Source organism: Aquarana catesbeiana, linkage group LG05 (assembly GCF_042186555.1).
Source record: "Aquarana catesbeiana isolate 2022-GZ linkage group LG05, ASM4218655v1, whole genome shotgun sequence".
Lineage (NCBI taxonomy): Eukaryota > Metazoa > Chordata > Amphibia > Anura > Ranidae > Aquarana > Aquarana catesbeiana.
In genome coordinates, this window is record NC_133328.1 from 524941659 (window position 1) to 524954342 (window position 12684).

The 12684-nt window shown below is 44.2% G+C and overlaps 1 protein-coding gene across 1 annotated transcript; it reads left to right on the plus strand.

Annotated features, from left to right (window-relative positions):
* The first annotated feature begins 7322 nt into the window (after positions 1-7322).
* Positions 7323-11947, plus strand: BHLHE22 (basic helix-loop-helix family member e22). Its single transcript, XM_073631706.1, has one exon. It carries the CDS (start codon positions 9928-9930, stop codon positions 10837-10839), a length of 912 nt encoding a protein of 303 aa, XP_073487807.1. The 5' UTR covers positions 7323-9927; the 3' UTR covers positions 10840-11947.
* Positions 11948-12684: the final 737 nt, after the last annotated feature.

The following is a 12684-nucleotide window of genomic DNA, read 5'->3' on the forward strand; positions in this document are numbered from 1 at the left end:
GAGCTGGCTGGGAGAGGAATTCAAGGATCGCTGCATAGGTTCCTGTAAGTGGATGAACCCCCTCAAAGACTGAAGTCAAAGAGAGTAAGGGGGGTTCTACAGAGCAATGGAATGCAGGCACTGCAGTATGGAAAATGGACCTAAAAACTGCAGTAAGGAAAAATGGACAAAGTTCATACTTTGTATGAACATACGATCTGTCTCTTCTCCCCTCAGAGAACCGGGGTCTGTGTGTTTACACACACAGATCCTGGTTCTCGCCGGGTCAAGAGCGATCGCGGGAGCCTGGCGGTCATCACGACCGCCGGGCACTCGCATTGGCTCCGGGGTCGAGCAGCGGGCGCGCGCCCCTAGTGGCCACTAAAAGAAACGACTTAACATAACAGCGATTCGCGCAGCCGAGCCATGTTGCCGCAGTACAACTGCAGCAGCTGGTCGGCGAGCGGTTAAAGAAAATATTGTTTGTAAGTAACCTTACCACCTAGAACTGTGTCGTTACCATCTTGGACCTAACCCATCATCCCTTGGCAGAGATTTTTGGCTCAGAGTGGAAGGGTTAGGATGGATCTTTCCTGGGAGTTCACTTGTTTTTTTTTTCCACCAAGCTAAGATGAAATGTGGTGTGCCAACATAGTGCTCTTTTTCCCTTCTCCATAGGAAGAACTGAAACATATATATATATATATATATATATAAACCTTATGTGAACCTGAATTAATTATCACTACTATCAATTTAAGAAAATTGTGAACCTGTACATTTGTACAATGTTCATTGGAACATGAAATATCCAACTGCTGGATTATATGCAATCTGGTGGAACAGCATTTATTTGTAAGGGTGCTTAAAAGCTGAACTCCAGGCAAGCAGATGAATATATCATTTAAAAGCATATATATATGGACTGTTTAGCGTGTCAATCGATTTGCAATTCTGTGAAGCCATTTTTGTGAACCAGGCACTTTTACCAGACAATAGATCGTAAACCTTCACCTACACTGCTGCAGCAGAACAGGTTGATCTAGAACCTTGGTCAAAACACTCCACTAGACTGTTAGTGCCATCCTTTTGCTCACTTTGCTCTCTTTGTCTGTCAGTATGTGCCTTGTCAACACATGTGCATGTAGCAGTGCCTTATTGGCTCATAGTGCTGGCTCATAGTCTCTAAGTCTGAACCCTCCTGATTGGACAGTAAAGCAGAAGCACAGTGATGAGATCTTCCTCCCGACCTCTTCTCCTGTCAGCACATGTGTATGCAACAGAGATCTATTAGCCCTTGTGCTCGATCCTATCTCCAAAGTTGCCCATACATTAGTAGGTGCTTGATTTCCACATTCACACACTTTATATGGATGGGGGAATTCTCTCCGCTGAGCTATTGTATTCTGACAGAGGGGAGACCTCCCTGCCACCAGAATACACTGATCAGCATTGCAGGCTATGGCCAGTGGCACTGATCGAGCAGAAATTTTCCATTAGGGCGGTTGTACAGAAAAAATGTTTTTTTACCTTAAAGTATTTGTTAACCCATTTTTATAAGTCTATGCCAGCCCCTCTATTCAAAGCTGGCATAGCACACTATGTATTTGCTTTAAAAAATGAGCATTGTAAATACCGATTTTGAGCTGTCTTCAGGCCAGTCACATTACTCGCAGGCCCTGATGAATGGCTTCTGCAGGAGGGGCCGTGATCTCCCTCTGACGTCAGCCGGGGAGATCACGTGGCTGCTTGTATCCTCCCACAGAAGGTCTGTCTCGTAGCTGTAAAGCGGCCACAAGTCCCGTGAATGGCCTGAAGACAGCTGAAAATTGGTATTTACAATGTTCGTTTTTTAAAACAAATTACATAGTGTGCTATGCCAGCCTCTAATAGAGGGGCTGGCAGTGACAATTTTACGTTTTTTTTTTTTTCAATAATAGCGGGGGGGGGGCAGGGTGGAGACAGACACAGAGAGGGAACTGACAGGCAGGAAGGGGGGGTAAGCAGAGGAGAGGAGAGCAGAGGGAACAGCAGCGTATGATGCAGGACTCAGCATCCCTGATTTTCGTGGTCAGTAGAGAGAGTGGGATACGGGAAGTGGCAGATTCAGGGAGGTTTTTTTACAGTTTAGAGGGGGACAGATTACACAGCACAAGCACTGTGCTGTCTAATCTGCTGTAACCTCCCTGGCGGGATATGATTATGTCAGATTTTTGAATCTTAAAGCTGTACAATGTTTTGCATAGAAATTTGGCGTTTTATATTGTAGGCCTGTAATTCTTAGTAACAACACACTTAAATCTGTCCAAACAAGAGTCTAGTAGACATCCCGGGTATGATAAAGTTTGAAACACGAAATCATAAGTTATAATATAATAAATAACTATAAATAATTATAAAAAATAATAGTATAATAATAATAAAAATTAATTTCCTCATGATTCACTATCGCTCAATTCTGCAAGTGTTCTAATTTACTATCGCTGTTTTCTAGCTTTTTTTCTAAAGGGACACTTTTTGGTTGCCATGGACAATCTCCAGTTTCCAGGCAGAAAGAACAGTATATATGATATAAAAGTGCAGGCAGGGCACTGGACAAAGCATTAGAGACATGTTATGTTTTTGTACTTTTTGAATTTGCCTCCAAGCTCCGCCCCCATGCGTCGCGATGCTCGCAGGGAAGGGAGGCCGGAACACAGGACATCGGGCAGATGATCCAGCGGAGGACACAGAAGGGGAACATCGCAGGATCCTGGTGACAAGGTAAGTATGTTGTAACAGGATTCTTCAATGCAATCTCAAGTGTAGCTCGGGGTTACCGCTAATGGTACTGAAATTTAACCCCGAGACACTCTCGGGATTACCGCCAGGAGGATTAAGGGACCAGGAGCTGTATTTTTTTTTTTTTTGGGGTTAACAAACACTGAATGAATTATTTGCATTAAAGTAGTTGTCATTTTTTTTTAATAATAAACATGTTATACTTACTTGCTCTGTGTAATGGTTTTGCACATAGCAGCCCCATTCCTCCTTTTCTGGGGTCCCCTGCTGGCAATCCTGGCTTCACCTCTTCGGCGAGTACCCTCATAGGAAGCCCCTTTTTATGGGGCTGCAAGCTTGAACCCAAACTGCGCTGCCTGCATCCATAGACACAGTGTGGATTGGCCCTGACCGTTTGACAGCAGCAGTTGCCAATGGCTCCCACTGGTATCAATGTGCCCTGTGAGGGGGGAGAGAGCGAAGAGACCCACTGCTGTTGCGTTGGATCGAGATGAGGCTCAGATAAGTATAAGGGGGGTCTGGGGGGAATCCTGTGGCACAGAAGGGTTTTTCCAGTACCTTAATGAAGAGAATGCTTTAAAGAAGAGCTCCATTCTGAGCCAATACTGTAGCTGCTGGCATTTAATATAGGAACGCTTACCTGTTCAGGGATGCAGCGATGTTGGCACCCTGAGCCGATTCTTAAATCGGCTTGGGGTGCAAGCGCTGGCATCTTCAATAATGGAAATTGGCAGTTTAGACTCCAGGCTTCACAGACGGTTTCCTACTGTACATGCGTGAGTCGCGCTGTGCTTTCTGAATGGTCCCACCGTCTTCTGGGACCTGTGTTTGTCCCAGAAGGCAGCGGGGTAAAGGACGGGAGGCCAGAAATACTCAGAGATCGCCGCAGCAATATTACCCGGAAGTGGGAGCGGGTACCTGTCAAAACCAGGTGCTCGCTCCCCCCTACCCCCAAAAAAGTGCCAAATGTGGCAGTGCAGGGGGCGAGGGTGCAAACAAGTGGAGTTTCCCCTTTTGTGTGGAGTTCCGCTTTAAGGTACAAAACCTTAAGCCTTTAGAGTCAATAGCTGGTTAAACACTTACCTGAGCCCAATTTCAATCCGGCACTGTGACCGGTTTTTGGCAGTTCTTCTCTGATCTCTATCTTCTCGGCAGCAGCAGAAGCCTTTTTCGGTCAAATCCTGTGAAGAGGAAGCAGGGGGCGGGGTCAAGCTGTGCTGTGTGTGTCAATAGACACATACAGCCTGGCTTGGGATCAAGCCTGCATGTGTGCCACCATAGGAAGCGGCTTTCTATGGTCGAACATGGAGAAAAGAAGGAGCCAAGAGTGCCAGCGAGGGACCCCAGAAGAAGAGGTTTGGGACTGCTCTGTGCAAAACCATTGCACAGAGCAGGTAAGTCTAACATGTTTAATATTTTAAGAAAAAATGATGCTACACAACCCTTATAAAGCTTGATCTTGCGTGCTCGATCTTGAGGCAGAGTGCATGCATCTATTTACACCACACCCTGTTCTCTGCTCACAGGATTTGATTGACAGCAGTAGAAGCCAATGGCTCTCACTGCAGGTGGGTACAGTGCTGGATTGAGATTGGACTCAAGTAAGTATATAGAGGGCTACGGGGGCAATACAAATACACTTACATTTTTTTACCTTAATGCAGGGAATGCATTAATGTTTAAAAAAAGTCTAGTCTTTAGAACAACTTTAAAGCATAACTACAGCTAATATATTTTTAAATAGTTGCAGAAACATATTTTTTTTCCTTTGGGATAAAGGTTTTAAAAAGGCTAAAAAATACTAAAGTCTGCATTACTTACCTCTCCTTCAACAGTGTGAGGGAGCGAGACAGAGCTGGCATCTTTTACTAAGTTTCTAAAAGTGACAATTTAAAAAAAAAAAAAACAGTGTAAAAATAAAAAATTTTTTTTTTTAAATTAAATTTTTAATGAGCTCTCGTGCAGAAGCAAACGCATATGTGAGTAGCACCCGCATATGAAAATGGTGTTCAAACCACACATGTGAGGTATCGCCGCGTGAGAGTGAGAGCAATGATTCTAGCCCTAGATCTCCTCTGTAACTTAAAACATGCAACCTGTAGAATTTTTTAAACGTCGCCTATGGAGATTTTTAAGGGTAAAAGTTTGTCGCCATTCCACGAACAGGCGCAATTTTGAAGCATGACATGTTGGATATCAATTTACTCTACGTAACATTATCTTTCACAATATAAAAAAAAAATTGGGCTAACTTTACTGTTGTCTTATTTTTTAATTCAAAAAAAGTGTATTTTTTCCAAAAAAAGTGCACTTGTAAGACTGCTGCGCAAATAAGGTGTATTGCAACGACCGCCATTTTATTCTCTTGGGTGTTAAAAAAAAATGTATTATGTTTGGGGTTTCTAAGTAATTTTCTAGCAATGAAAACTGTTTTTAACTTGTAAACAACAAATCTCAGAAAGGGGGGATTTACTAAAACTGGAGCAGAACGAATCAGGAGCAGCTGTGCATAGCAGCCAATCAGCTTCTAGTTAAAGTGGTTGTAAAGACTGAAGGTTTTTAACCTTGCTACTTTGTCTGCATTAGGGTAAAAAAAACTTCTATTGTCAGCTTCCCCCCAGCCTCCCCCCAAATACTTACCTGTGTCCCAGAGCAGTGAGGCTGATCTCTCTCTCCCTCCTCACTAGACTCCGCTAGAGCAGCAGGAATCATTGGCTCCTGCTGCAGTCAATTAAATCCAGTGATGCGGGAGCGGGTGTGGAGCTGATCTGCACTGTGTGTGTGTCAATGGACACACAGAGTGTGGCTCGGGATTGAGCTCACATGTGCCATAGGAAGTGGCGGGGGACCCCAGAAGAGGAGGATAAGGGCTGCTCTGTACAAAACCATTGCACAGAGCAGGTAAGTGTGACAGGTTTGAAGTTAAAAATAATAATAATAACTTTACAATCACTTTAAGCTTTAAAAATACAAGCTAAAAGATGGTTGTTGTGCCTTAGTAAATGTCATGTCTTAGTAAATTCCTCTCAATATGCCCAATTAAAGAATATGTTTCCCTTTAATATTTGTGATTGAATTGAGCATTTGATTTTATATTTGTCTTACCACCAACATACATAGACATTTTACCTGTATTTTTACATCTATGTGTCTGAGCAATTTATTTATTTCTATATGCCAAGGACTGCTAGTAGGGTGATTAGTAACTGCAACCACTTTACCTTAAAAAAAGTCTAGGCAGTTTGGGGTGGATTTACTAAAGGCAAATAGATTGTGCACTTTGAAAAGTGCAGTCGCTCCAAAGCTTAGTAAATGAGCAGGATCTCTGCTGACTTCAGAGGGTGGTGATAAATGGGGAGTATTCGAAATGGTCAGGGGTGGAAAGTGGGGTCCCCCAGGGTTCTGTGCTGGGACCAATCCTATTTAATTTGTTCATAAACGACCTGGAGTATGAGGTAAACAGTTCAATCCCTGTATTTACAGACGATACTAAGCTAAGCAGGGCAATAACTTCTCCGCAGGATGTGGAAACCTTGCAAAAAGATCTGAAAAAATTAATGGGGTGGGCAACTACATGGCAAATGATGTTGAATGTGGAAAAATGTAAAATAATGCATTTGGATGGAAAAAACATGAATACAATCTATACACTGGGGGGAGAACCTCTGGGGGAATCTAGAATGGAAAAGGACCTGGGGGTCCTAGTAGATGATAGGCTCAGCAATGGCATGCAATGCCAAGCTGCTGCTAACAAAGCAAACTGAATATTGTCATGCATTAAAATGGGGATTAATCCCAGAGATAAAACGATAATTCTCCTGCTCTACAAGACTCTGGTCCAGCCTCACCTGGTGTATGCTGTCCAGTTCTGGGCACCAGTCATCAGGAAGGATGTACTGGAAATGGAGTGAGTACAGAGAAGGGCAACAAAGCCAATAAAGGGTCTGGAGGACATTAGTTATGAGGAAAGCTTACGAGCACTGAACTTATTCTCTCTGGAGAAGAGACGCTTGAGAGGGGATATGATTTCAATTTACAAATACCATACTGGTGACCCCACAATAAGGATAAAATCTTTCCGTGGAAGGGAGTTTATTAAGACTTGTGGCCACTCATTAAAATTAGAAGAAAAGAGGTTTAACTTTAAACTACGAAGCGGGTTCTTTACTGTAAGGGTGGAAAGAATGTGGAATTCCCTTCCACAGACGGTGGTTTTATCAGGGAGCATCGATCATTTCAAAAAACTGTTAGATAAGCACCTGAATGACCGCAACATACAGGTATATATAATGTAATACTGACATATAATCACACACATAGGTTGGACTTGATGGACTTGTGTCTTTTTTTCAACCTCACCTACTATGTAACTTTCAACATCCAATCATGTGCAAGCAAAAATGCTGATTTTTTTTTTTTGCCTTGCACCTGATTGGGTATTCTTTGCATAGATCAGCATTATTTAATTTACTTAGCTCTAGACAAGAGCAACTTCCCTTGCAGAGTGCACAGTCTATTTGCTTTTAGTAAACCAACCCCTTCCAGTTCAGTTGCACTCTTGCAGATCCATCCATAAAGTCAGCTATTTCTCTCCCATCATAAAGTCCTGCTAGAAAGTACTAAGGTGGGTTATTTGCAAACTCCATTTTCTGGTTTATGTAATGCTGGACAACACTCCTCATACCTCTTCATAAAAGCAGGAGTAAGTAGTTGCTGATTGACTCCAGAGAAGCTGAGATGAAGATGTACAGCACATAAAATACAGAGAGCAGCCTCTATAATATAGAGTCTATATAATAACCTCTCCCCCCATTGACAACATACATTTATTGGCTGGGAGCACTTCAAAATCTTCAGGAAAAAAAAGAAAGATGTGCAGAGCCTTGTTGTAATTTGCAGAAGGAGGCAAGAAGCATGGTAGATGTAAAGAGGGGCTTCCCTGTGCTCATTGAGGAGTGAAAGTCGCCGCACATGTCAGGCTAAAGGCAGTTGTTGGGTTACTAACAGGACAGCGCGTCTTGGAAACATATGCGATCCCTGTGTATACAGATGGTGCGGAGAATAATGGAGCAGGCGCCTTTTATAAAGCTCTGGCTGCTGCTGCTGCTGCCTGTCTTCAGAGCTGGGAAATGAAAGTGCTCAGACTCCGGGCCAGCGAGCAACTGGGATTGTTTGTTACCGTTTTAATCCTATTAATTAAAACGTTAACCTGATTGGGTAGAAAGCTGTGTCCCAACAGGCGAGTCTTCTTCATAATAACCTACTCAGAGATAATGATGTAAAAGACTCCCCCGTCTGTGCCTGCCGCTGCTTGATGGCTCCGGAAATCTCTTGAAGGTGAATCCAAGCAAGAGAAGAGCGAGAGAGAGAGAGAGAAGAGAGAGAAGAGAGCAGATCTATAGAGCTCAGAATGCCTGAGCACAGGGCAACCGGCTGGAGCTGAGCGGACAACTGCCTACTGAGCCGGACCTCTGCCGCTTGGGTCGTCCGGAGCCGGACCTCTGCCGCCTGGGTCGTTCGGAGCCGGACCTCTGCCGCCTGGGTCGTTCGGAGCCGGACCTCTGCCGCCTGGGTCATCCCGGACCTGAGTCGCTGGAGCTGAGCCGCCAAGGTGATCCCGGACCACAGCCGAGCTGGACCCGACATTGGAGTTAAGCCTAAACCGGCGCACTGAGCAAGACTTTATCCGCTACAACTGACCCACTAGACCTGAACCGGACTTGTACCTCCAAATCTGTGCCTAAGTTGACCCTTTAAAGCTGAGAAGGACATGAACCCTTATATCTGTGCCTAAGCTGACCCAATACAGCTGAGAAGGTCTTCAACTCCCAAATCTGTGTCTAAGCTGACCCGCTACTGCTGAGAATTACTCGTACTCCCAAATTATATGTCTAAGCTGACCCACTACTGCTGAGAAGGACTTGTACCCCCCAAATTCTATGTCTAATCTGACCCAATACAGCTGAGAAGGACTCGTACCCCCAAATTATAAGTCTAAGCTGACCTACTACTGCTGAGAAGGACTCGTACCCCCAAATTCTATGTCTAAGCTGACCCACTACTAATGAGAAGGAATTGTACCCTCAAATTCTATGTCTAAGCTGACCCAATACAGCTGAGAAGGACTTGTACCCCTAAATCTGTGTCTAAGGTGACCCACTACTGCTAAAAAGGACTTGTACCCTTATATCTGTGCCTAAGCTGACTCACTACAGCTGAGAAGGACTTGAACCCCCCAAATATATGTCTGAGCTGACCCACTACTGCTGAGAAGGACTTGTATCCCCAAATTTGTGTCTAAGCTGAACCAATACAGTTAAGAAGCACTTGTATCCCCAAATCTATGTCTAAGCTGACCCACTAAAACTGAACCGGACCTTACACTGGAGTTGAACCTGATACAGAGTACTGAGCAGGACTTAACTCCCTAGAGTTGACCCAATACAGCTGAGAAGGACTTGTACCCCCAAATCTGTGTCTAAGCTGACCCACTGCTGCTAAGAAGAATTTGAAGCTGACCCAATACTGCTGAGAAGGACTTGTACCCCCAAATCTGTGTCTAAGCTGACCCAATACATCTGAGAAGGACTTGAACCCCCAAATCTGTGTCTAAGCTGACCCACTACTGCTGAGAAGGACTTGTACCCCCAAATCTGTGTCTAAGCTGACCCATTACTGCTGAGAAGGATTTATACCCCCAAAATCTGAGTCTAATGTGATCCAATACAGCTGAGGACTTGTACCCCCAAATCTGTGATTAAGCTGACCCACTATACTGCTGAGAAGGACTTAAAACCACAAAATCTGTGTCTAAGCTGACCCACTACTGCTGAGGAGGACTTGAACCCCCAAATCTGTGTCTAAGCTGACCCACTAAAGCTGAACCGGACCCTACACTGGAGTTGAACCTGATACAGAGCACTGAGCAGGACTTGACCCAGTGGAGCTGCCCTGCTAGAACTGAGTCAGATTGACACTGGAGTTGAGCCTTGTTGAACCCGGCATCCTGGAGCTGATCCGAACCTGACCCTGCAGCTGAACCGGACCCGTTAGACTGGGGAAAGGACCACCCGGCTGTGACCACCCTAAAGTGAGCAGGACCCCTCCAGGTGGAAGTTGTGAATGATTGACTGGTGTGACAGGCCAAGTGTAAAGTGAGGACTGGCCATGGAGAGGGCTCTGAACCTGACAGAAGAGGACCTGTTCCACAAGAGTCTGAGTGTGTCCGCTAAGAGGATGGAGTCCGCCTTCCGCTCCCCCCAGGGTCTGGACTTATCCCAGCCGGGAGATCGCTCCCCCCTACATTGCTACGACGGATCCGACCCCTCCGATCTGCTCCGACACCACCAGGGCTCGGGCTCCTCTTTGTCAGCGGGTGGAGGGATGATCGGCGGAACGGGGGAGTCTCTGGCGCTCAGCAATGCGCTCAGCATGTGCGCTAAGTACGGGGAGAGCGCCGGGAGGGTGTCGGTGGCGGAGAGCAGCGGAGGAGAGGATCAGAGCCCGGATGATGATAGTGATGGGCGCTGCGATCTGGTGCTGAGGCCGGGAGATCATAGGTCCTCCCAGGCGGGCATGAAGGTGGACGGCCCCTGCGGTCCAGTGACAGGCAAGAAGTCGAAAGAACAGAAAGCCCTGAGGCTGAACATCAACGCCCGGGAGAGGAGGAGAATGCACGACTTGAACGATGCCCTGGACGAGCTCCGAGCTGTCATCCCCTATGCCCACAGCCCCTCAGTCCGGAAACTCTCCAAGATTGCCACCCTGCTCCTGGCCAAGAACTACATCCTCATGCAAGCCCAGGCGCTGGAGGAGATGAGGAGGCTGGTGGCTTATCTCAACCAAGGCCAGGCTATCTCTGCCGCCTCCATCCCCAACCCTGCCGCAGCTGCCGCTGCTGCCGCTGCCGCTGCGGCGGCCCTGCACCCTGCACTGGGCGCCTACGAGCAGGCGGCTGCCAGCGCCGCTGCCTACCCGTTCAGCACCGGGCTCCAAGCTGCCAGCTCCTGCCCAGACAAATGTGCCCTCTTCAACAGCGTCTCTTCCAGTCTGTGCAAGCAGTGTACAGACAAGCCTTAGCAGCCTCTAGCCAAGGAGCTGGCATCAGCTGTCAGCACAGGGACAATTCCCACCAAGTCATTGGAAAGAACTTGCGACCACTTGGCTTGTCCATCATCCCCACCTTGCATTTGATTTTTACTTTTCTCCAACCTTGATAGACAAAACCCGACAATTCAGTTCTCCATGTCCCCATCTCACTGGTGGTGACAAATGGCAACAGCCTGTGCGGGAAATTTCCATTATTTATGTTACAAAATCGCTGCTCATTGAAAAAAAAAAAAAAAAAAAAAAAACTGCTAATGATTGCAAAGCCTATTTCCTTTATAACTGACACTTCTGAGAAATCAGAAATAAAACAAAAAAAGGGCACTTGAATTTGATAATGTTTTTGAGCCAGGAAAACACTTGAAATATTATAGACTTATTTAATTAAAAAAAAAAAAACTCAACCTTCCAAGGTTATAAATCATTTGTATTTTTTATCGTTGTCTGAACTTTGTATTATGATGACATTGCTTCAAATATTTTGGTGAGGATGTTGAACTGGCATGCAGACCAGAGAAGTGTCTGGGGTTGGGGGGGTGAAAGTTTTTTTTTGCTTTTTGTTTTTTTTTTTTTTGGTGCACCGTGTTGATCATTATGGAATGTTGTGTGGGAATAAGTGGTAATTTATGTGTCACTAATTCAATAAGTGTTCCAATTTATTTATCTTGTGTTCCAGTTGAAAGAAAGTGAGATGCATTTTTTGTTTTTTATTTATATTATTTTTGGTGACGTGGGGGGAGATCTATGCTAAAATGAATTTCTAAACTTGTGCCAAGTGTTTCAAAGCTTAATAATTATAAAAAAAAACAGTATATCAGACATTTTTAATGTTTGCGAACTGGAAAAAAAAATAGAACCATTTTGATCTGAAGTTGCAACTTAACTGTGTTTAAGCTAAGCTTTAATAAATGGCTTCCCTCCAAAAAAAAAAAAAAAAAAAATCTGCAAGAGGATGTGTATTATTAATTGGGGAGTATGCATAATTTTGTTCTTTTAAATCAATTGCAATTTTGATCCCATTTAATCTGAGATAACTACATCTGGCCTGGTTTGCAATAAAAGAAAATCGTATCAACTGTTATAGGATGACTTTTTGCTTTGTATGTGTGTGTGTGTTTAGCTTTTATGCTTTTTATATGGGGGTATTTATGTGGGTTTTTTTTTTTAAATAAATGAAGGATTCTCTAAAATGTAGAAAGACATTGCCTATCTACCCTGCTGTTTGTGGCACTTGGCAGGGCTCAGTTTGTCATCTTGAATGGGTGATGGACTTGATGGCAGGTCAAGGATGTGTAAAGAATTCTACCCATTAAATAGGTCAATGAGATTACCGACGCACATATATTATCTTGTGTGCCGCATCTGCGCCAAAAAAAAGGCAACTGAATCGACTCCAGCGAATTTTTAGGGCTTATTCATTAAGATGCGTGGAGGGTTCACTTGCAGAAAATAATATAATGAGCTAGTCAAATTATTTTAAACAGTACACAGTTTAATCAAAACTGGCCATACATTATACAATTTTTCTTATTCAATTTCCTTTTGATTTACCTCCATCTATGTAATTCAAGGGCCTGTCTGGTTGTCTAAAGTGTTTACGTTTGACCCTTATATATGATTTTGGTCAATCTAAAGGAAAAATTATATAATGTAATAATAAGGCTGTTTATACCTTAACCTTGTTCATTATGCATGAATCCTATTTATTTCTTTCAGTTTATATTTAAAATCCTGCAAAGCCATCCAAATTAAGCTTTTAATTGTTATTGATTTTGAGAACATGTGCTATTCCTAACCTAAAAAAGGTAATTTCCTAAA

What these genes read in the sequence shown, in the direction of transcription:
- BHLHE22 (XM_073631706.1), top strand. Translation starts at nt 9,928, where the DNA reads ATGGAGAGGGCTCTGAACCTGACAGAAGAGGACCTGTTCCACAAGAGT.